Below are 22,821 nucleotides of genomic sequence, written 5' to 3' on the forward strand. Positions count from 1 at the left end.
GGGCGGGGCCCGGCTCGGCCCGCCTGTCACAAAGGAGGCGCCGCCGGCGGGACAACGAGCGCGGCTGCGACGGGCTTCGCGGGGGCCTCGGCGCGCATGCGCAGCCGCTTCTCCGCGCGCGCGCGCTCCGCGGGCGGGAGCGGAGCGCCCCGCCCCGCCTCGCCCCGCCTCCTCTCGGCAGCTCTTGGGGCGCGGCGCCGCGGGAGCCAAGGGGCTGCCCGAGCCGTCCGGTCCGTTCCTTTTCGCTCCCTCCTGCCGGCCGGAGCCGGGGGGCAGCCTCTCCCATCAGGGTTTCTGCTTATGCACACCGTGAAAAATCAACCTGGCTTCTCATCTTCCCTCCCCCACCACCGCTCACCGTCCCGTTGGCCGGTTCTCTGGGGTGCTGCTTCTGCACCGCAGGAAAGAATTTTTAAAGTTCGTACGTTTAGGTCCCCGTTATCAGTGGTGTTTTGTTACAGCAAACGGCTATTTAACGTGCAGGGCTGGAAGGTTGCTTCCATTGTACAAATTTGAAAATGAACCTATGTGATTCAATCTTGAATACTCCTAGGAAACAAAGGCTTGAATTTTCACTTGCGGTCTTGAGAATTCCCTTGTAACCAGGATTTTACTGAAAGGCTCATCTTTTCTGCTCAGCCACATCACAAGGGCTTCCCTGTTCCTCCTCTCTGTCCTGTGTGTTTTTGGCACTTCTTCCTCCAGCACACACTAACAACTAGCAGCTTGTACCTTGCAGGCAGCAGAGGCTCGGCACCAAGGCTAAGTATGTGGTTCCTTAGGTCAGGAAATTTCCGAAGACGACGAAACAGCTAGACTTGCTCAGCCTGCACCAGAAAGTGAGGAGAGCAGGTGAAGACGAGTGTCCAGCAGCTGCAGCTGAAGATTGCCCTTTCCAAAAGCTGTGCCCACCCCCATTTCGCAGCTTCCTGCTAGTAGCAGTAGCAGAAAGCTCAAGCTGTGGCTTCTGCCCCAGCTCTGCATCTGTCTTGTCCTGCCCATTCTTCAGGGGCAGGACCTTCCCTTTGTGGTTGAGAAGCTATTCTGCCAAAATTCCTGCGTTGGCTGAGGCTGGTTATCTTCAGTTCACCATGGTTGGAACCAAGGAATGACCAGCCTGAGTCCTCACGTGAGTATTTCCCAAAAAGGACTGGGGAGCTCAGAAGGCGATTCACAGGCCAGACGGAGATGGTTCCCTAGAAATCAATTGCCTTTCTACATGAAGCATGCTCCCAGGGCTTTAGACAACAGCAGTGTCCACAGCACTGGTTGCTTCTCCTTTCACAGCGCATGATGTTGGCTTCTGACAGCTGCTGTGGTAGCACAGCCCCATGGGCAAGGTGTCCCAGTGGAGAAGTTCATGCAGCTCGACCCACAGGTTGATGTTCTAACAGAGCCTTGACATAGGCTCGTCTTTACTGAAGTGGTTCATATTGCTTCCTACCTGGACCATAAATGATCTTGATTATCTCTTGCACCTATTGTAGATGGAAGGCTGGAACAGTACATGCCAGCCTTTCCTCTTTTTGCTTGGTGAATCAGAAGTAAATAGTTGATTAAAGAACAAATTAGCTCACAATTGTAAAGAAAGTAGTATTGGGGAAAGATCTTCCTTGTCCTCTAGGCTTGCAAAATATTTCACCTTGGCTGAAAGTTTCTTGCGTGTCACTTACTTCAAAAGTTTTAGTCAACTCCTTAGCCAGTTCTTGTTTAATTACAATTAAATTTTCATTCCTAGGAGGCCGGCCTGAGTTTTAGCCTATGCTGATGTCTCACTTTCCAAAAGCCATTATGAATCCATGTCATAATCTGTGTTTTATCCCTGTTCTACTCCATTCGGCTCCAATAGATAAATTTGCTCATCTCCCTATAATCTAACTCTAGGAACAAAAGGGAATGAGCATGAAGGGTATGCCTAAATTCTGAGAGGAAAACACTTATCAGTCTTCTACCATGAAGTGGATCTCTGAAAAAATGAAATATGAAGAACCCATTGAAAATACATAATCGTTGCACTAAAAAAACAACCAAGCAGGGAAAGGAGGGAAAAGGTCAGGAGAACATAGTTCAGGAATATACTTTTTGTTAACATGTATGTATATAAGATCTAGTTATAGCCCACGTTGTCATTGCAACTCCTGAGAGTTACACTGATGTTAATGCACACATTCAAGATGTTTGTATTATTCCAGCAGGATTTTTTCGTTGCTGTGATCCTAAAATGTTCTGGCAATTAAAATAAAAATGGCAGTCACTGATACAAATACCTATTAAAAAAAATGTAACCAAGTTTACATTTTAAATTGAAAACTACAAGCTCTCCTCAGCATTTTTTCTGTAATGCATCTGCCTCCATTGTTCTCTACAAAAACTTCACTGTAGTTTTCTGGAGTATAAAGACAATAATTATTTGATATTACATTTCAGCTTTCACTATTGATTAGTTGGTAAGACTGCAAAGTTAACCTGGATTTTTGGGACCCTTTCTGCTAAATGGAAGATGGTTCAAATGCAGAAAACAGCTAGAGATGGTTTAAAGGATACACTAACGTGACATAATTATATGTACTTTAAACATGCCTTATGGAGTTTTTTCAAGCAATAGTCATATACTCTTGTAATATACTGATAACTTTAATGCAGTAGTGAGTATGCAGTGCCCACAATTTGGGGGAAAAATGCACTTTGGGGTGAAAGATGGGTGCAGATCAGGCCCACTCCCTAGAGTGAAAGGGTATAACTACTGGTAAGGGAACAGGAAGAGAGAAAAATAGGAGTGGCAGTGAGGAAAGCAAAAGGTTGTGTATATTCTTATCTACATATACAGATCAGAGGATTAACTGGTTAAGTAGGAAGGCAGCAGGTACACTAATCACAACGCATATTCATCAGAGTGCCCTTCTCTAGACGTTACCATTAGGCAGTTTAAACATACCAGGAGAGAGGAAATTCTTAATACGTGTTTGAAAAGGATAAAGCAATAGCTATGCAAACTAATGTCAGAAGGACAGTCTACCGATAGTGAATGGCACGGGAAAGGAACAGAGGTAACACTGCAGCAGCAACCTATTTTTGCTTTTTCGGATTTTGAAAAACAATACAGAACACTGCAGTATAGCAAGTTTTTACTGCTACAACTCTGGGCTTTTATCTATCCCTTGAAATGATCCTGAGAATATTATTACCCGCAAATATGAGGACCAGGTAAACACTGTGAAGATTTGATTTTCATTTGTCACTGAGGAGAAACAAGGTGCTTGACATTATTTTGTGGTATAGTTTTTACCACACATCTTGGATAAGGAGAAAAAGTATCACATAATATTGTAAGATGCACATTCATGAAAGATGACCAAATACATGAGGCCTTCAGGCAACAGGGATTAAGAATGTTATTAATATTTGAGAGTTCCTGTCAACAGAGGGTACGTTTATAATGGAGATAGATTTCTTAATACAATTTTGTGACCTCCACAAGCAAATCTTCCCGTGTTACACCATTGACAGATTTCCCTTTCTCTCCCTAAACACCATATGAATTATATCTGCAAAGACATTATAGCTGTTCACTGCATGTCTGTGAAAATAAAGGATTAATCACTGAGCAAACAGTACGGTAATGAATGACAGTAAATAGCTGCAGTACATTTATTGTATGAAGTCCATTTCAGACCATCTGGTTTTGATCTTTTCAAGAGGAAATCTTCATGAGAAAATACCCACAGAAACTGATGAGGTGATTCTGCTGTAAAAAGTACTTCTAGCAACAATTTTATTGGTGCTGCACAATATACAGTCAATCCGTTCACTCAAAAGCTTACATATCAAATATTTCAGGTTTGGGTTTGTTTTTTGTTGGTTTTTTTTTTGCCTGCCTTCATTCAACATTGTAATGCAGCTTCTTCTGAATTCTCTGTGTGAATACAGCCTTCTAGTAACTTTAACAATTGCCTAATTTTCTCAAACTTAAACTAAGTCTCTGGTGAACACCGAGTTTTTCCAGACCAACAAGAAAAAAACCCAACTTCTCCAAAATATATTTCACGAGACTCTGAAATAAGGGACTGTGAACTAGTTGACATTAGGAAAGTTTTATGTGCAACTAGTTCACTGGCTGATGTGATACCACCTGCCGACAGTTTTGTCTATCTACTTAGGTCTAGGTCACTAATCAATATATCTTTCTCTATTAAAGCAATGGATTTAAATGCTGAATTTTCCTGCATCTAATCTGTGCAAAAAGAAAAAAAAGGTTGAAAACCAGAGAGGAGCCAGGTAGCCTCTGAGATGCACTGGAAGGGCAGGAAAACTGCAGCACAGTTCAGGTGTAGGGGTACTGATGGGGACGTGGAACAATGGTGGGATCAGCAAGCTGCCACGAAAACGCTTGCTGTAACTGTGTTTATTTTACAGAGGATGCAATGTTGCAAACAGAACCTTCCCTTACACCTGCTCGCAACATCTGACCTGTAACAAGTACCTCAGCTTGTCTAGGTACGAACAATCCTGACGGGATCGAGCTGGGGTGAACAAGTTACTCCTGAATACCAGCAAAACTGCAGCTGTTGAACACGTCCTTTTATTCACTTCTAGTTAACTGATACCAACTTCCTTGAAATATCACCTTGCAGGAGCAGCCTGACGTAACTTGCTAGCACAGTCCTACACCCGCAATGGATTTTATTTACGTGGTGAGAGTTTAAGTACTGTCCGAGCCACGAGCAGTCCAGCTTGTGTGGCTGCGGGTTACAAGAAGGAGAGAATGGATGAGGGCAAACCGTCCCCCGCACCAGACCTGAAGGACAGCACTCATTTCTGAGGCCACTGTCAAAATTCCCTTGCGCCGTTAGAGGGCAGAAACGGTACCTTTCCCGGTTCGTACTTCTGACGGCAATCTTACGAACGCCAATGGTAACTGACAGCCATGGCCACACAGCTTTCCGGCTTCCTCGGGGGTTCCTATTTAGAGCCGGGCAGTGAGCGCTTCCAGAAAGGAATACCAGCCCTGCGGTTACGGTCCCGGCCCCTCACAGCCTGCCTTGCTCCCCGTCAACACGCTGCGGCTTTCCCCGCCAGCCTAGCAGCCGTCCTGCGGGCGAGAGCCCTGCGGGCGAGAGTCCTGAGGCCAGGCCTCCTCGCCGCGAAGGAGGCCCCGCGCCCGCAGTGGCACCGGCGTTTACGGGCCGCGGCCTGGCGCTCCTCACGCTGCCGCCTTTCCACGGGCAGGGAGGCGGGAAGGGGTCAGACTCCCTCTGCGCATGCGCTTCGGGCAGCGATGGCAGGCGTTGCGGCAGCCTCGTGATCGGGGCGGAGCACGGGCGGGTCTCGGGTGGTCCATGGCGTCGTGAGGCGGGCGGAAGCGGAGCGAGCGGCGTCTGTCAGACGGGTGTGGGCCGGGAGCGGAGGTAGCGCGGGGCTGCCGGGGGGGCTTCGCCGTCAGGGCTTCCCCGTTTTCCTGAGGCACTGTGCCGGGCAGCACCTCCGAGCGGGGTGTAGAAGAGCTTCCCCCTTTCCCTTGGCTGGGGAAGGGGCGAGGAGGGGCCTCCAGCTGAGTGGGGGCGGCGTGAGAGGGGCGGAGGCCCGGCGGTGCATGTGGGGAGACGGGGCGGCCCCGCTGCGGCGGAGGGGAAGCGCTGGACTCGGCCGGGAGCGGCGAGGCGGGGAGCCGAGTGGCCGCAGGCTGGCTGCGGCTGCCGGGCACACCCGGGTCTTCACCTCGCCTGAGCGTCCCGCTTTGTTCTCCCCCTCAGCCTCGCCCTCTGCTTCGAGACGGGTTCATCTGGCTTCGGTCATGCTTCTGCCGCGCAGCTGGCGTTAGCGCAGCCGTCAGCTTTTTCGCCGCCCTCCTTGCCCCGGTTTGTCCTTCCGCAGCGGGCCGTGCTGCGGGGCTGCCCGGGCACTTGGCGCTGCCGGCGGGTCGGTCTCGTTTCTGCTCTGCGGGCTCTGGTTACCGGTAGCAGCGCGAGCCTTTCCGGTGGCTCGTGGCGGTGTTGTTGCCGGTGCTCGGGTACGGCGTGATCGGCTGCCCGCCGTGCCTACGTGTTCCCTTCGGCTGGATAACGGTACTTCAGGGCTGTGATGCAGTGTCCTTGGGTGGTGAGGAAGCAGTGAAGGAAAAAAGGGTTTCCTGGTTTCCTTCCTCGTTTGCAGTGGCCTCGCTGTCATGAACCGTGACTGCAGTGACTCTGCAAGATTGATGTCCGGCTTGTACTGTAAGGACCTAACTTTCAAAGAGGCAAAGCATGCTTGTGATGATGTGATGGAATTTAGAAGGAAGAAAAAAATGTTTGTTTAGTCCATATTCAAGCGAAGGCAGGATCCTTAATAACGTTAGGTTAGGTGGTCTTCTGGCACTAACAAGTTTGCATAAAAAAAGTAACAGGCAAAACATTTAGTTTTAGGAGATAATAAAATAGGAAACTTCCTGACAGCAAGAGTTGTGGAATAACACTTCCTTCTTACAGTATGATAGAATTGCTTTTACATGTAAGATCTGATGATATTTTAGCTACATTTTTAATCATCTGTTCAATTTATATCTGTATATATTTATAATATGCTATTATCTCTACCTTGTTTCTGTAGCTCCATTAATCATTCATGATTAATAAAATTTGAGTTTCCTAATCTAACATGATAGCATCCTGTAAATTCTTTTTTATGTATCTTGTCATCTAAAAGATACTGATAGCTAGAATGGAGTGTAATTTCTGTGTTTGTGTGCCACAGAGCAAAGCAGGGACATGATGTGGAGTTTCTTTAGTACAGTTTAGATCAGGGTTTTTTTGTTGTTGTTTTGCCCTCTCAGTGGGTAAATTGGAGGGGGGCAGTTTTTCACTGTGAAAAGCAAGCTTTGTAGGAATTGTGAGTTGTTCTTTTTTTTCACAGAACCTTCAGAATATGAACACACTGAACATAATAAGCATGCATGTGATTTGTTCTAATTGTAACATAGTGTTTATTTTGGAGCAAATGGCATGAATTGCTATTTGACTCTCATGAGAATATCAAAGAAAGGAGATAATATGAAGATGATAATATATTGTAAGTAGCGTTTTATTCTAGTGTCAAAAGAGGAGCGATTGCAGTTTTAGATCAAACATGGAGATTTATTGCTATCTTTGTTCCCATTTTGGTTGCTGGAGACACCCATGTGTATAAAGCCTAAATTATTCTGGCCTCCTTTTGTTATTTTGTGTGTTATAATATGTAATTGTTTAATAATTCATTTCAGGTACTTGAGAACTCCAGAGGATTAAGCAATTATGCTGGAATTCCTTTGGTCTAGTAAATAGGTCTTTTTTCCAAAGCTTTTACAGTTGGAAATAAAGCTAATTCCTTTTTTTCTTCTAAAAAAAGAAAAAACTATTGTAGTCTCTGCTTTTAGAGACTCCTTTTGGCTTTTAGCTTTGATATTAGCTAATCATGTGTTGTGGTTTAGCTTGGGGATTGGACATCATTTAACTGCTAAAAGTAAAAACTTGCCCTGGAGTTCATGATCACTTGCACCTTTTCCAAGAATAGTTAAGGGTGCTAGTTCTTGCATCTTGCCCAAACTGTAAGCAGGATAAATGCATGCTGTCAGCTTACATTTTCAGCCATGTAGTCAACATACCTGAAGACTATTATCAAAAATAGCCATTAAATTGTTTTCAGTAGCTGTCAAAAAATCTGTGGAGTTCAGTCATTCAAATGAATGTGTTTTGCTCTGGTACAAGTTGACTGCTAAAACGTACTTTATATGGTATTGGTTATTTGACAAGCTCTTTCACCTGTGATTGAAAACTTGTACTGTTAGGTGGGCTGGGTTTCCTCGGCTGAGCATTATTAATAGTCTCCTAAATTTTCTTTTATGATTGTCAACTATACAAAAAATTATTTATATTACCATTTGCCTATGTAATTTAACAGGTTAATTTTGGATTGCTCAGAACGAAATGGGTACTTTGCCTGCATAAAACAGGGCTCAAACTAGAGGCCCACACAAGAGGAGTTAAAACTTACTCCACTGAAATTGGTCTCTTCAGTAATAATGAAGAAATAAGAGGCTACCATGATATAAAAAATCCAGTTAAATTTCCGGCTACTTTCTACTTAATTTTAATATTAAAATATTTTGCAGTGCACACCACTGTGGTGCTATGGTTTACTACTGTCATAACCCTTGCTATGCTAAGATAAATGAACAAATCCGTCTTGAAATAATAAAAGATGTAGAAGAAAATAACTTAATCTGTCTTTAACATTGCCTGCAGTGTTATTTTTCTAAAATCTTCAACTGGATCAGCCTCCTGGGAGGGACTGTGGATCGAAGGCCTGGTCTGTATTGTAGTTTTACCAGTGGACACCTTGCACATATCCATACTCAGTTTAAATTCTACAGGTTTCTTGAAATAAACCCAGGCAGGTTAAGTTGTTCTTCTCTCCCCAGTGGTACAGGCCCTTTTTTGTTACTGATCTATGCAAACAGTGTTTGTGTGGATGCTGCGCTGGATGTCCATGTATGACCAGTTCTGCAGTGGCAATCTCTCCACCATTGCAGCCATCGCTTTGTTAGTTGACTCCCCTCTCCCCTCCCTTTTTAGTTCTCTTTCATGATGCCCCCCTTCCTTTCAGTTCTCTTTAAAATGTTCAGTGAAAATCCCTCTCTTCTCAGGAGCCTACATTCACAATCTTGCAAGTATGGCTCTCTGTAAAACTAGCTAAAATTAGCTAAATGTTACCACCTTAAAGGGAAGTTTTGTAGTCACAGGGGCTTTGGAAAGAGTGGTGCAAACACAGCTATGAAATTTCATGAGGGAGTAGAAGTACTAGTTAGGACTTTGCAAGGGAATACTTGACATAGCCTAGCATTCAACTGCAGTGAAAAAGTTCTGGCAATCTTGGAGAGAAATGAGAAGGTAAGAAGGTACCTCACGCTCTGTCATAACTGTGGTTCTTAGGAGCAAATGTCCTACTGTGACCTGAACGTCAGCAATAAAGCATAAAGAAAAAATGAAGAAAAGGGTCCCAGATGGAATGAAGCTGAGATTTATTTTTATTTTTCAAGAAGCTGATGCAGAGATGAAGAAATATTTTGAGGCCCAGATCGACCCAGTGGGAAGAGGGGAGCTTCAGCAAGTATAATATACTGTCCCCATTGATACCTGCTTTCTTTCATTTTCTTCACAACCCTTTCCAAGTCATTTCCCCTCTAAAAATCTTGAATCTTGGCTGACTGCTCAGTCAAGGAACAAAGAATTTCTGTTTTTGAGTAGTTGGTTTATTTTAAAAGCATTCACTGACAGTAGTTGGCAAAATAAAGGAGGGGGGCGGTCCTGAAAAAAAAAAAAAGCCCGGATACTTTAAGGTACCAAAAAGTACTTAAGCAGACTCCTTAGACACAATGCGAAATAAAAACAATGGTTGGCAGAAAGTGTAAAATAAATCCAATGCAAATAGGACTACACTTGTTCAAAATAGAAACAAGTCACCAGTATTTCTAAAATATTGAAATGCAAAAGATAATCTAGTGTTTGGACACTCAGATGATTTTATACCAGAGCCACTGTAAACTTGATGTGAGGGTTTTCAAGTCTAAAGTGATATGCTTTTGCTTTCAACTCAAAGTTCAGCTACAAAACAAATTGGTTGTGTGCTGTTCTTAGGAGGTGAAATTGTTACTGGTTTAAGATGTTTGAGGTAATCCCAGCAGTTTGTCAGCCCTGACAATATCTGTCTGCTTGGTGAGCTGTGAATTTTGTTAGCCTGGATGTCCTTAGGCTGCACTGAGAGACAGGGACTGGCACACGACGAGATTTTCTTCTGTCTTTGTTGCAGTGCTGCAGAAGAATAGGTGCTCTTGGTAGTTACTTACTCATTCTTGCTATTCTCTTTAACCTCATGTCTTTGTGTGATTTCACTTGGAATATCTGTTAAAGGCATTCCTCGAAAGTCAGGTAGCAGTAAGGCAAAGGGATAATTTTTTTTTTTTCCTCAGCATTCTTTGCAAGTCTAGGACATGCAGAGGCAGGGAATGAAGGAACATATGCTGTGGGAGAAGGTATAAAGATAGATGTCCTGGAAAAGACACCAAGCACTAGGCAGACTCCTTTGGCAGTGCATTCCAAAAGTGGTACAGAACTGCTAAAACTTGCATTCCAGCAGCTGTCATACTGATAGGGGAGCCTTTTTTTTTTTTTTCCTAGAAATATGCCTTCTTACCTGTTCTTAAGATGGCAGTATGTTGTATAGTGCTGTTCTTTTCACTTCAGCCTAGCAGTTATTAATATAAACTCTCTCTTCTATCCACTGATCTATGATGCAGTCTCTAAAGACCCTCAAGACTCATCAGCGCACAGGTATGGCATTTTGATAGGCTCTGTGGTGTCAGGCATTGCTGAGGTTTTGTCAGTAGGATATCCTCTTTTACCCTCTCTGCAGGTGACATTTTTCTGTCAACTGAATTTTACAGCAACAATAATAGGAATACTTAACGTGCTGAGAGTTCATCTCGTCAAAAGACAGCTCAAACATGGTTTCAAAACTTGTCTGGGGACACGCGTTGCTGTTAATCGATTGTTTCCGAGTAGAATGTTCTGCTCTCTTACGGCGCTATGCAACTGAGTGAACCTGATTAATGAGCCTGGGAACCAAAGGGGGAGAGTTGGTCTGCCAGTCAAAGCAGTCAAAGTCACCAGTGTGGATGGTCAAAAGTCACCAGTGTGGATGTGTCATTACAGGAAAATGGTTTTATTGACAACTTTTCAAGAACTCATGTGCTCCTAAAAATGTGAGGAATGTGATTCTTCCTTGGGCACCAGTTTCAAATATGAATGATGTGGGTAAGATGATTTGTCAAAGGGAGTTTGTGTTATGCGTAGGAACGGAGAACTGAAGTTTCTGTGTATTGCCAGGAATCACAGTCCTGGGTGGCGGGAGGTACTTAAGGTCTTTGGGCACCTGTTTGTCAGCTGCACCTCATGCAGATTTTTCTCCTACTACCAACCAGTAGCTAAGACTGCAAACTATCAAAATGCAAACATAACTTTTGGTGTTCCAGAATGTCTCAGCGCACAGCTTCTGCGCTTCTAGGTGCATATTTCATTGTCCCTGTCTTCAGAGATTAATTGGTCAGTGAATATGTTCTATACTTTTTTTTTTGTATCAGTCATTCTTTAGACTTCCCGTTTTCAGTGTTGCACAGCGACTGTGCCGATAGCTTTCCAAATAACAGAACTAGCCTGTCTGCTCTCAGAATGGTCGGCGCGATGTCTGTCAGCAGAGTGACCATGATGCTCCAAGTTTAGAGTTGGAAAATCAGAAAAAAAGAGATTTTGGAGGTCACAGAGGTAAACGGGCTGGGGGAGCACAATCTTAAGGAGATGCAAAAAAGACAACTAATAGGATAGGGCTGATAGAACTGTGGAAATATTTCCTGGTATTCTGTGATGCCTTGTGATTTTTGTCTTCCTGAAATGTGCCTTGGCTGTTGCAGTGAGGTATCATAATGCCTGTTCACAGCACAGCTTATCGTTTACTAATACATTACCCTCACTCTACTGAGCACTGTTTGCTGCCATGAATTTAATAGAAATTTCTTGTATAGACATAATTTTAGTATGTTAATTTTAAGTCCTTAATAATTTCATAAACTTGTTACACTCCCATTGATATTGTAGTAAATTCTAATTTTGTACTGTACAATTATTTTATAGCAATTATTAATGTCAGCTTTTATTTGTACTGTCTGATTTCTGTCTGCTGTCTGTTCTGTTACAAGATTTTTTTTTTTTTCCCCGTCCTCTGTCTGAAGTTGAATGCAATCTCCTATGACTATATCTGGCATTTTATTTTTCTTTTTAATCTCTGTCTTGATAAATCCCTTGTGTTTATACAGTTAATAATAATAATTGATTGCAGAGCCAGACTTGCTTTTGAATTCACTGTGTCATGTTGTTGATCACAATTTGGCGGTGAGGAACAGATAAATATTATGGTAGTAAGTAAAATAGATTGAGCAAAATTCCCATTTATCAAGGCTACTTTCTTAATATGTTAGTTCATGAGAGACCTATATAGGTCTCTAGGGTATCACTGAGGAACTACAGCCTCAGTATTTGGCATTCTATCTTTCAAAATTTAGAACCAAAGAGATGACTGTATTGGACCGTATGTTAACAATACTGTTTTCAGTGCATTTTTCCTGGCTTTATCCTTCAAGTCTTTTTGATCCTTGAATGGAATGGGATTCTCAGGCTTTAGTTTTCTCTATTCTTCACCTCATGTTGACTCTATCTTGTTATTTTTTTGCTAAAGCTGCTTACTGTTAACTACCAAAAATACCTGACGGGTCTACTGCTTTATTTTTCTCGTATAAATAATCATCTTCATCTGTCCTGTACGTTTTTCAGAACTAGAAGGTATACACCATCTCTGCAGCACAGTTTTGCATTTGCCCTGTTGATGCCAATAACCACTTCTAGTGGTTTAGGAAGGCTGGGGTCTCTCAGACAGGCTAGAAAAGTGATGATTAATATGTACTGGTCTTTCATGAGCTGACTGACTAGCAGAACTGACAGTGCTGTAAGGTGCGTGCCATGCTGAGACTGTTTCAGAGGATGTATAAGGCATTCCTTTGCCGTACAAACTGTTGCATTTTTTTGTGTGTTGTACATGAATATAATTGCTGGGGTTTGCTGGGAATAAGTAAAGCAATCTGAGGAAGACTGCAACGAAATTCAAGTATGATGTTCTGTACGTATGGGCTGGTTTCCACGGAGAGGGGTCAGTATTCAAACTGAAGTCCGATGCCACTGTTTAGTTAAGTAGCATCACAAATACTAGAACTTTGTTTTATTACAGAACATATAATGGATTTTCTGTTGCTTTTTCTTTGGCCCTTGTTCCTTTCGTTTCATGCGCTCACTAGTATAATTTATGTATAACTGATGTTGGAAACACAGCTCAGAGGATAGAGACATGATTTTGTTTTGGAGAGGACGAGTGCCTTGGTTGGTTTCTTTCTTTGCCAGATGTATGTCAGTGTTTGTTGTTGTACTGCTGGACAATGTTAAATCCACATTGGCAGGCTTTGGCAATGCATTTCTTAGACAACCAGTGGTGGCAACAATGAAGAAAACCAAACTCTTTATATGTCTGTGAAAGGCAAACCTAGTCTCAGATCCTCTGTTCAGGAATTGCCTGTAGTTCCAAGTTCTAATTTTGCCCCTGGCTTGGGCTTGTCGTTTTCAGAGTAATTTAGATATGCGTGTTGATTTTAAAGAGCTTTGAAAAATTGCTGCTTGATTGGGTCACTTCAGGCTGCTCATTGAAACAATTATCTGGAAAGTACTCTCTTCTTCATGGACTCTTGGATTGCCATTTTGCCTGCACAGTCAGGTCAGGGTTGTGTTTTTTTTTATTTGGGTTTGTTTGGGTTTAGTGTTTTTTTTTTGTGATTTTTTTGGTCGTTTTTTTGGGGGGATGTGCATGTGTGTGTGTGTTTTTTTGGGAGTATTTTGTTTTGTTTGGTTTTTTGTTTTCTTTCCTGCCTCAGATTTTCAAATTTTGTCCTGACTGTACTCCTTCATCTGCATGGTCATCTTCCTTTTGTCTCAGTCGATGTGATTAGGGATGATATGAATTCCAACAAGGTATGGCTTTGATGTGCCCTTTTTTCCTGCTGCTCTCTGCAGTGCTTTGACTTCCTTTGCCATAAAAGCCCTCCAGCTGCAGTTGGGAGAGAGCCCAACTGGTAGGAACCCAGGCTAAGTCAGTGTGAAGAAGGAAGACTCAGCTTACTTTTTCCCTTGCTCAGGGAGGGGTGGGTAAGGAGGAGTTGATAGAATGAGGGAGAAGAAAGATTGCAAGAGACAGTGTTCCCTCTTACATGTACACTGTTATCTCATGGGATATTCGCTCTGAATTACTGAATACAAAGGTCTGTTCTGAGGACCATTTTTGTTTAAACTGTAATGTTTGTGTAGAGAAGTTGTGACCCTTCAGGGCAACAAAAGGTAAAAGAATAATCCATCCATCTTACTTATTGTGCTGTTTTCTTCCTAATGTGTACACCTGCTGCTCCGATACCTTTTTTTCCTACTTGCAAATCACACGAGTATAAGATTCCTCTTTTTTTTTTTTTTTTTTTTTTTACTCCACACTGTGTAATCTTGGAAGGATCTTGCAGGGAGTGTATTACAGGTCACCACAAGTGCTTGCTTCAGGAAGAAAGAGGAGACCAAATCTCCAGAACTTTGAAATTACACTGGAATTCATTTAAGGGGGAATGGCCTCTAAAAATGCATAGGAAAAGTGACAAGTACAAATAGCTCCCTTTGTTTTGGTACACCTTACTCCCAGTTCCTTTGCACAGTGTCAGCATTTGGATGTAATGCCATTTGCCCAGCAGGTTAAGTCCTTGAGTTCCGTTAGTCTCAGTAGTCAGCGTGTGCACTGTGAATCAAATATACATGGCAAAGACCCAGTCTGCAATTCCTACTGCTCCTTGGCGGGAGTTTATGCAATCTGTTCCTCTTGGCTACGACTCTTATCCTGGCTTGTGGTCTTATATACAGTGTGATGGCAGAGTTATTTCCACTCCAAAGCTCTACAGTGATATTGTCTAAATGCTTCACGACGAGATATGGCTGGAGATCTATGGAGAGCTGAACTTAATTTAAATTCTGCAAGAGCTATCTGTTATTTTTAGACAGTTTTGGTGGTTGTTTTTTTTTAAATAATATAAAATGTAGACTTTCGGTAAAGGGTGTTGAAACTTGTGGTCTCTCCTTGAGAGATACTCTTTGGTCTTCTGAGCCATCATGTGAATACCCCACTCCTGGACCTCACATGTAAATGTTTTCCATCATATTTGATACTATTCAGGGATTATGTAGATGGGTAATGATGTAGGTGCATTTTATGCTGTAAAGTCTGAATGCAGAGCCATAGATTCGGCAAAGAGCTAGGCAAAAGAAGTTTTGGTTAGCTTATTGTAGGGAGGATTGATTTCAGGAAATGTTTAACCACATAATTCCAAATATTTGTGCTGATATTGTAGAACATAAGTTTTTATTGTTTTCTCTCTTATATTATGTACTTTAGACAAATTTGTGTCTTAAAAACAGTTTTTTTTGAGGATAAGCACATTCTTTGAACAAAGTACATCCCACTGAATTTACAGTGGGATTTCAAATTATTGCATGTTGCACAGTCATATCCCACAGTTAAGATGCAGTAAGCTGTTCCTCATTCAGTGACTTGTGATTGCCACTTACGTTAGTACACCCAACAGTGAAAGTCAGTACTGACAGTTACTATAGAGCATTTTACACTCAATACCTTGTTACTTCACAGCAACTTTGGGATCCAAGTCCTACTATTGCCCGTGGCTTGGGTTGATAATTTTCAGAATAATTTAGATATGCATGTTGATTTTTAGAGCACTTTGAGAATTTGCCACTTGAATCAGTCGTGTTGGCCTGCCCCTTGAGAGGATTATCTGAAGAGTGAAGGTGAAGGGTAAGCAACAAGCACAACTCAGAACCCTGCGGGCAGTGGCACTTGTGTTTGCAGCAGACTGTGGTGTGTCGGCATAAGGCCAGTTGAACTGGTCAGCAGAGGTGATGAAAAATACTGTGGAGGCAGATTTAAGTTTATATGAGTGCTTAGCAGGATAAGAAATTCAGTCTCTATATTCTAATAAAAACAGAAACCTAAGTATCACTATAGAAAGTCTGTTGGGGAACTCTGTTAAATGTGTAACTTCAGTCTGTAAAGCACTCGTGTCAGGTAATACGTGGGGAAGAACAGGGAATAACAGGGAAAGCGTAACTGCTATGTAAAGTGAGTAGCTTTATCCAGTCTGTGTTAAATAACAGAAACTCCCACTCAAAAAAGTATTGAATGATTGAAGAAGTTTCACAGGTGGTTGAAAATGGGAAATGTGAGGTATACACATGAAAAGAGAATGAAAAGATTGGATTCATTTGAGGGGGAAAAATCAATAAGAGAATGATATATATGCAAATATGTGTGTGTATATATATATGATGAATGTGGAACATCTGCTGTCACCGTGTTATAACACAAGAAGAGGGATGTATTTCAGTGAGATTCTTATCAAGTTTTTTTTTTTTTAAATATGTTAAAATCAGTTATTTGGCATTCAAATGTATGCATTTATAATAAAATGGAAATGAATTCTATGTTTTTCCCTAACAATTGCTTCAAGTTAGGTTTAAAAATGTATTCCTGTTTTAAAAGCATGTGGCTTGAAGCCCTCAACTTCAGCCACTCCACAGGAAAACGAAGGTCTCTTTAGTCCTGCACTTTTTGTTTAATTTTTTTTTTTTTTTTCCCCAGTGCAGAACTCTCTGAAGATGTCTGACTCACATTGCTTCAAACTGTCTGGACATTTGCTGTTTAACTGCTGAAGCTTTCCTACCATTTGTTTTTCTCCTGAAGCCTTAATCTATTGAGGGATCAGAATTGGCTGCTATGGTAAGACTCTTAAAAGTGGTAGTAACATGCAAAAAGCGGGTGCAATATGTAGTTCATTTTGATTTTACTTCTGTGTTTATTAGCAAGGCACTAAAACAAAATAAAAAAAATAATGCTGTACAAAACGAGGATGATGCCCAACGTGGAACTAACTAACTAACCAACCAAGAAACTTTGTTCTGCGTTTTATCTGTTTATAATTGCCCCATGCTTCTAAGTGAGGAATAAGTATCAAGTGAGTAATTTCACAAGATCTTTTTCTTCTGTGTAGATATATATGTATAATGCATCAAAACATTGTGTATAAATGTTTTACAAGTCTCTTCTAGATACTGCATTTTGTTTTAAATGCATCTGGGTTTAATGTCAGTTCAATTATGGTGTTTAAAATACTTAAGGTGATTTTTAGAAGTATAGAAGTTTTGACTTTTGGAGAATAAAAATTGGTAAAAAAAAAAAAAGAAAAGGAAACCTTGTAAACAACAGGTGAGATAGAAAGATGACCGCACCTCTAAGCAGATACAAATCCACAACTGTTTGCTAGATTATGCAATAATACTACATTTGGAAACTGATATTTGTCCTTGATCTCAACAGTTATAGCAGTTTTGAATAACCAGGTGATATTTTACAAATTGCAGGAATCAAGACCAACTAAAACATGAGAAGATGTATTCAAGATGATCCAGCCACAAGATTTTTCACTTCACAGAAATCTTAATTTTGTTTAATAGTAATATAATTTGACAAAGCCAAGTTCAATTACTTATCTTGGAATTCAGACACACCTGTGGCCTTCATCAGAAATGTTTCTAACATTTTCAAGAAAAAATATGTCCCAGAAACTGAGTATGTTTTTACTAGTGTTTGGAATCATTTGGGGTTTGATGTTGCTACGCTACACTTTTCAGTATCCAAGACGCCAAAGCAGTGCTGAGCTGCGTGGACAGATATTAGATCTAAGTAAAAGATACGTCAAAGCACTGGCAGAAGAAAATAAAAATTTAATGAATGGTGGTGGTGGAGCCTCTATGGCAGGATATGGTAAGAGGAAAAAAAAACCATACTAGTTATACAAATATCTTTTTTCCTGAAAACTGTAAAGTTACTCTTTTTTTCTTTTTTAAAGCAATATATACTGTTCTTTAAGAGAAAAAACCTCTATATATTAACTGGTTTGATTTTAGTTTATTCACTGAAGTTAAAGATTAAAATGTGGTGCAAAATCAAGCTTGAGACATGAGATTTTTGTTTTCCAGGAATTTTTTTGATATCTTGAGTATATGACTACTGTTACTTACTGGATTAACAGTAACATTGTGCTTTTTCTGAATCTTAAGCTATTGAGGAATAAGCACATGCTTGAAACGGGGACAAAGTTTTTAGATTGTCACTTCAACATTCCAGATTCTCCTTATGCCTCATTGCTAACTTTCTGCTTTTCTTTCTTTAATTTTCTTCTCTTTACGTAGCAAAAAAACAGTGGAAAGCAACATACTAGTTGAGTTTGCAGTCTTGAGACTGCAAGGCGATTATGAATTTAGCACAATCTTCCCATGCTTTAGAAGCAGCTGTTAAGAGAAAAGGTGTCTGTCTCTAGATCTGCATTGTATCCCTCTGTCTGATTTACCTGTTAACCTGATGAATATGTGTCCAGTATTCACTGGCAGTGTGTTACTAGAGCCCGTGCCTGTCTTCTGGAATACAGAAAAGACTATAGTTTTGGGATCTTTTTTGACAAAGCTATAAAAAGTCTTAATAATTTCAACTCTTCAGTCCCTCATAGCTTCTCTTGAGGAAAGGCTGCAATGAGCTCTAGATAATTCCTTAGGGATTAGGTTTGAAGAAACTACCGGTGTTCTGTCCTAAAGGAAAAAATGTGTCTGTGAAAATAAGGGTAGTACAAGGCTTAAAAAGAAATATTCTAGAAAAATAAGTATATGTGAAGTTTTATATAAATGTACTTTGGTCCCCTTCTTAAGGAATCTTTACAAGGGTGAGCTCTACCAGTTGTAGGATGCCCTTTAATAGGCACTCTGGTAAGAGCACAAACAGCAAAAATGTGTCTGAACTCTTTTCATTGCTGCTCAAGGAACAAGGAGGCAAGGCTGTGATGATAAGATGAGCAGGAAGCAACCTCAGAGGAGGTGTTGTCCCAAAAGTCAGGGTTCTTCCACCCAGTGTGCAAAAAAGCCGCTCCACACACAGAGTTGAGATGCTTGTTTGTTGCATGTCTGTGCAGAGGTGGGTGCCAGGTGGTAATTCCACAGAGCTAGCACACCTTTGTAACTATACAGAGAACTCTTACACGCTGAAACTTGTGCAGGTAGTACATTATTCCTACTTGGTCAGTGTCCTTGATACTGATTGGCATACTAATCTGTGCTTCCATTTAGAGGAATACTCCACAAATATTTTATCACACATTGTCAGAGGGGTCATCCCCTTTGGGTAGGGGGCTTTTTCTCCCCTAGAGATGTAGTTTTACCATGCTAATGAGTAAAAGTTCAGTGTAAGTTTAATCTTGGCTGACTTACCTTGGTATATCCTTGTTTGATGGATTTATGGTGCCATCCTGTTGCCCTCCTCAGGGTTATCTTACAGAGTTTGAGAAATCCTTTCTGTTTTACCTCCCTTATTTCTCCAACAGTGGAGGACAGTATCAAAATGTCTTAGCCTTTAATTCTTTCATTTATTAAGTTAACATTTTTACCATAGAAAGAGACTACTTTTTTCTCCCCACTTTTCTTAAAACCCCCCCCCCTTTTTTTTTTGTCTTCAAGGATTTCCTGCCTTAACTGTGTACTTTTCTGTTTAATTTGTTGTAAAAAACCCTTGTGCTGACCCCTGCAGTCAGCTTTTACTTCTGTGCAAGTCTTACAGTGTATTTCCAAATGAGATTTGCCTTCTGAGGTTTTGTCTGAAGTTGAATAAATTAAGTCAACTCTTGATCTACAACTTGAGTAGACAATTCCTTCCCTTAGGCTGTTGAGCACAGAATGTTACTAGAGAGTACCTGACCCTCTGTGTGTCATTGACAGCAGGCCCTGCTCTGGTTTGAATTGTAAGGCAATTTTTTTATTTTATTTTATTTTATTTTATTATTCTTTCCAAGATGACATTACTAAGCAAGAACTAGTTTATCTTTTTTCACTTTCTTACCTATGTTTATCCTTTCCAATTTTTCTGGTTAGTTAAGAACTGATGGGAGGGTGGGTGTCGTGGGTTATGTTGAACCACCCCACACACAGCCGGTCACTCCCCCTCCCCCACCCCCAGGAATGAGGGAGAGAATTAAAGGATAAACGTGAAACCCGTGGGTTGAGATAAGAATGATTTAATACAGATGATTTAATACAATGTAGGTGCTCACCACCCCTCGTATGCGAAGCCCGTCTCGTCCCGAAAACTGCAAATCCCGGACGAACGCGAGGCCCCGAAATAGAGAGGGGCAGAGAGGGAGAGAAAGAGAGAGAGAGAGAAAGAAAAAAAAACAGCAGAGCAACAGCGCAGCAAGCGCAAAAGAGCAAAAGTGCAAAAAAGAGCAAAAGCGCAAAAGCCCCTCTTCCCGGCTGACCCTCGCTTTTATACTGGGCATGACGCTGCATGATATGGAATACTAATTGGCCAGTTTGGCCCTCAGTCTTAAGTTCCACACAAATGACAAGGGGAATCGTGTCCCCCTTGTCCCAGCTATGCTCCCCCCTTATCCTGCCGTGTTTCTGTACTCCGCACACTGAAAAGTCCTTGGAGTTTCACTTCCAACCACAAACATCAGCTTGCTATCAACATTCTTCTCAGAGTGAGCCTCTGAGTGAAACCAAAACAGGGAGCTCTTCTGGCTGTTAAAAAAAAACTCTGTCCCAGCTAAAACTGGGACAGTGGGGATGAGAGAGAGTGTCTGTGTGTGCTGGGGGGATCTTAACACCTTGTAAAACCTGGTAAGTTTGTTCAGTTTTTACAAATCTGAGAGAAGACAGTGATGTGAACATTGCCAACAGCATAATTAGCTTTTGTTGAAAGTTCTGTTACTGTTTTTGTGTTCCAGAATATGGAAATTTTTTTACTCTTGTTTTTCAATCAATATAGGCCTAAATACGTGAAATTTTCTTTCCTGTTTTCTAGCTTATGTAAGAAGTGATAAGATACTTTCTCACAGTAGTTTTTCTGTGAGTTAGATTTGTTATTTAGAGGAAAGCTATTAAGAACTACCTTTTTTACATTAGAAACTATTTAGATGTATTCTATTGCTGTCCAACGCTAAAAGGTGTCATAGCTGGGTATTCTAGTGCTGTTATCTGGATGAAATTTGAAATACTGCCTTTGAACAGTCACTAGTCTTCTGCTCGAACTAGTGGTTTTGTTCTTACACTTGAATATTTAATTGGCTTCATTAACAGTTTACTATTGTGGTGATGTCTTCCTTACCTAAAACATCAAAGAAATGGTATTAAAGAACAATCAAGCAGCTATTTAATTCTATACTTTAGTATACTAATCAGCACTCTTTCCCAAAAAGCATAGTAGGAAGGATAGCAAGTCTTACAACATGAATATGTTGAAACAGCAGTTCTTTTCCACTCATAGTAAATAATAGGATCTAATCTGTTTTTTTCCGTTATCTTCAGCTGATCTTAAGAGAACAATTGCTGTTCTTCTGGATGACATCTTACAACGCCTTGTGAAATTGGAAAACAAAGTGGATTACATTGTCATGAATGGCTCAGCAACAAATACCACTAATGGAACTAGCAATCAGGTGCCAGTAACTTCAAACAAACGCGTAAAAGCAGCAAGCAACATTAGATAGCAAACAGGGCCACTTTGTGTTGCTACACCTATGATAGGTAATATTTAAGATAAGCTTTCTATCGCTGGCTAGGGCAAAGCAGTAGTTGACTCTAAAAGAAACATAAACTATTCTTACACAATGCGCTGGATTTATGTAGGCCTAACTTATGTGCATAGGTTCTCAAAGCATTATTTCATTGCCTTTGAGCAGTACTTCTGAAGTGGTCTTTGTTGTCTTTAAAGATATTTTGCTACTATGATTTGATGTAGTATGCCATTGGATAATAACAATAAATGGAAAGCAGTGGGGAACTTATAGGTAGGTTTCTAAATATATTTATTTAAATATAAATATAACATATCTTTTGGATAGGTGAGCAGTATTGTAGCTTATTCATTTTTTGTGATCTGCATTAAGCCGAGGTAACTGAGGAAAATATGTTGTTAAACAGATGTTGGAAAATGTGTATACTCAAAATATTTTGTTACTCATGTACTAAAACAATGCTGAATTGAGGATAGTAATGGGGGTGATATTTTAAAATTGTGACCCAAAGAATGTCTTTATTTGCACTATTTGTCAGAATAGCTAGAGCAAATTTACTGTATATTTAAGAAAATTAATTATAATGGGAAAACATCCTAGGTAGTAACACTGTCTAGGTATATCTTTATGCCGGAGTTAGGGCAGTTAGATTATCAAAAGCAAATCATAATCTGTGATATCTTAGATTATTATTTCTTACAAAGATATTTAAGTGTATGTATTTTGTAATTGCAGATAAAATTATTTAAGTGATGGAAATAAGTTTTGGATATGTGAATACTGTTTATTTTTATTCATTGCTGTTTCTTTTTAACTTTTTAGTACCTTGAAATTTGTGATGGGTATAGCACACCATCTCCCTGAATTGCTCTTTTGATCAGGAGGAAAAGCAATGAAGGGAAACAAGGCATCTCTGCATTTAACAGAGATGTATGTACTTAAGGGTGTCTTCTTGTGGAATATTTGAGAGCTAAGGTGATGTTTGCCTTATGTCTAAGTTAGCCTTACAGCGAAGTGAATTGAAGTGTGGATACACTGTATTTCAAAATGTTACTGAAGTCATATTAAAGAGAAAGTGCCACTGAGCCCATTTTTTAAAATGTACTGAATGTTTGCAGGGGGAGGGAGGGAATGTTCAGGGACTTTTGCCCAAAGTGTGCTGTAAGTGGGTTTCTTGGGGGGGTGGGTAGGGATGGTCTAATCTTATATTAAGGAAAAAAAAAAAAAACGACCAGTAAAACCGGCGGTGCTGGATGATACACCATCCAAAGTTACGTGTTTTTTCTTTTCTTCTTTTTCCTTGCTGATATTCTGAACTGTTATAAAGGAAAATACACTTACAACCTTAGTTAGTATCCAGATGATTTTTTTTTTCTGTCACATTGTGTGTAAACATGTATTCACTTCCATGCAGAAAGAGAAAAATAAATTTTTAATTGTACTTTTGAAGGCTCCTGTTGTTTTGTTTGTTTTGTGTAGTTTTTTTGTTTGTTTGGGTT

The 22,821-nt window shown here is 40.7% G+C and overlaps 1 protein-coding gene across 3 annotated transcripts; it reads left to right on the plus strand.

Annotated features, from left to right (window-relative positions):
* Positions 1-5,350: 5,350 nt before the first annotated feature.
* Positions 5,351-22,485, plus strand: CCDC126 (coiled-coil domain containing 126). Of its 3 annotated transcripts, none has more exons than XM_086614701.1 (4): positions 5,351-5,405; positions 16,348-16,485; positions 17,127-17,529; positions 21,114-22,485. In XM_086614701.1, the coding sequence occupies exons 3-4, from the start codon at positions 17,292-17,294 to the stop codon at positions 21,293-21,295; spliced, it is 420 nt and encodes a 139-aa protein (XP_086470827.1). In that variant the 5' UTR covers positions 5,351-5,405; positions 16,348-16,485; positions 17,127-17,291; the 3' UTR covers positions 21,296-22,485. The 3 variants fall into 3 exon arrangements, with proteins under 3 accessions (XP_086470827.1, XP_086470828.1, XP_086470829.1); XM_086614702.1 differs by having other exon boundaries at positions 16,353-16,485; XM_086614703.1 differs by lacking the exon at positions 5,351-5,405 and adding an exon at positions 5,954-6,212.
* Positions 22,486-22,821: the final 336 nt, after the last annotated feature.

The sequence above is a fragment of the Tauraco erythrolophus genome, chromosome 7 (assembly GCF_009769465.1).
Source record: "Tauraco erythrolophus isolate bTauEry1 chromosome 7, bTauEry1.pri, whole genome shotgun sequence".
Lineage (NCBI taxonomy): Eukaryota > Metazoa > Chordata > Aves > Musophagiformes > Musophagidae > Tauraco > Tauraco erythrolophus.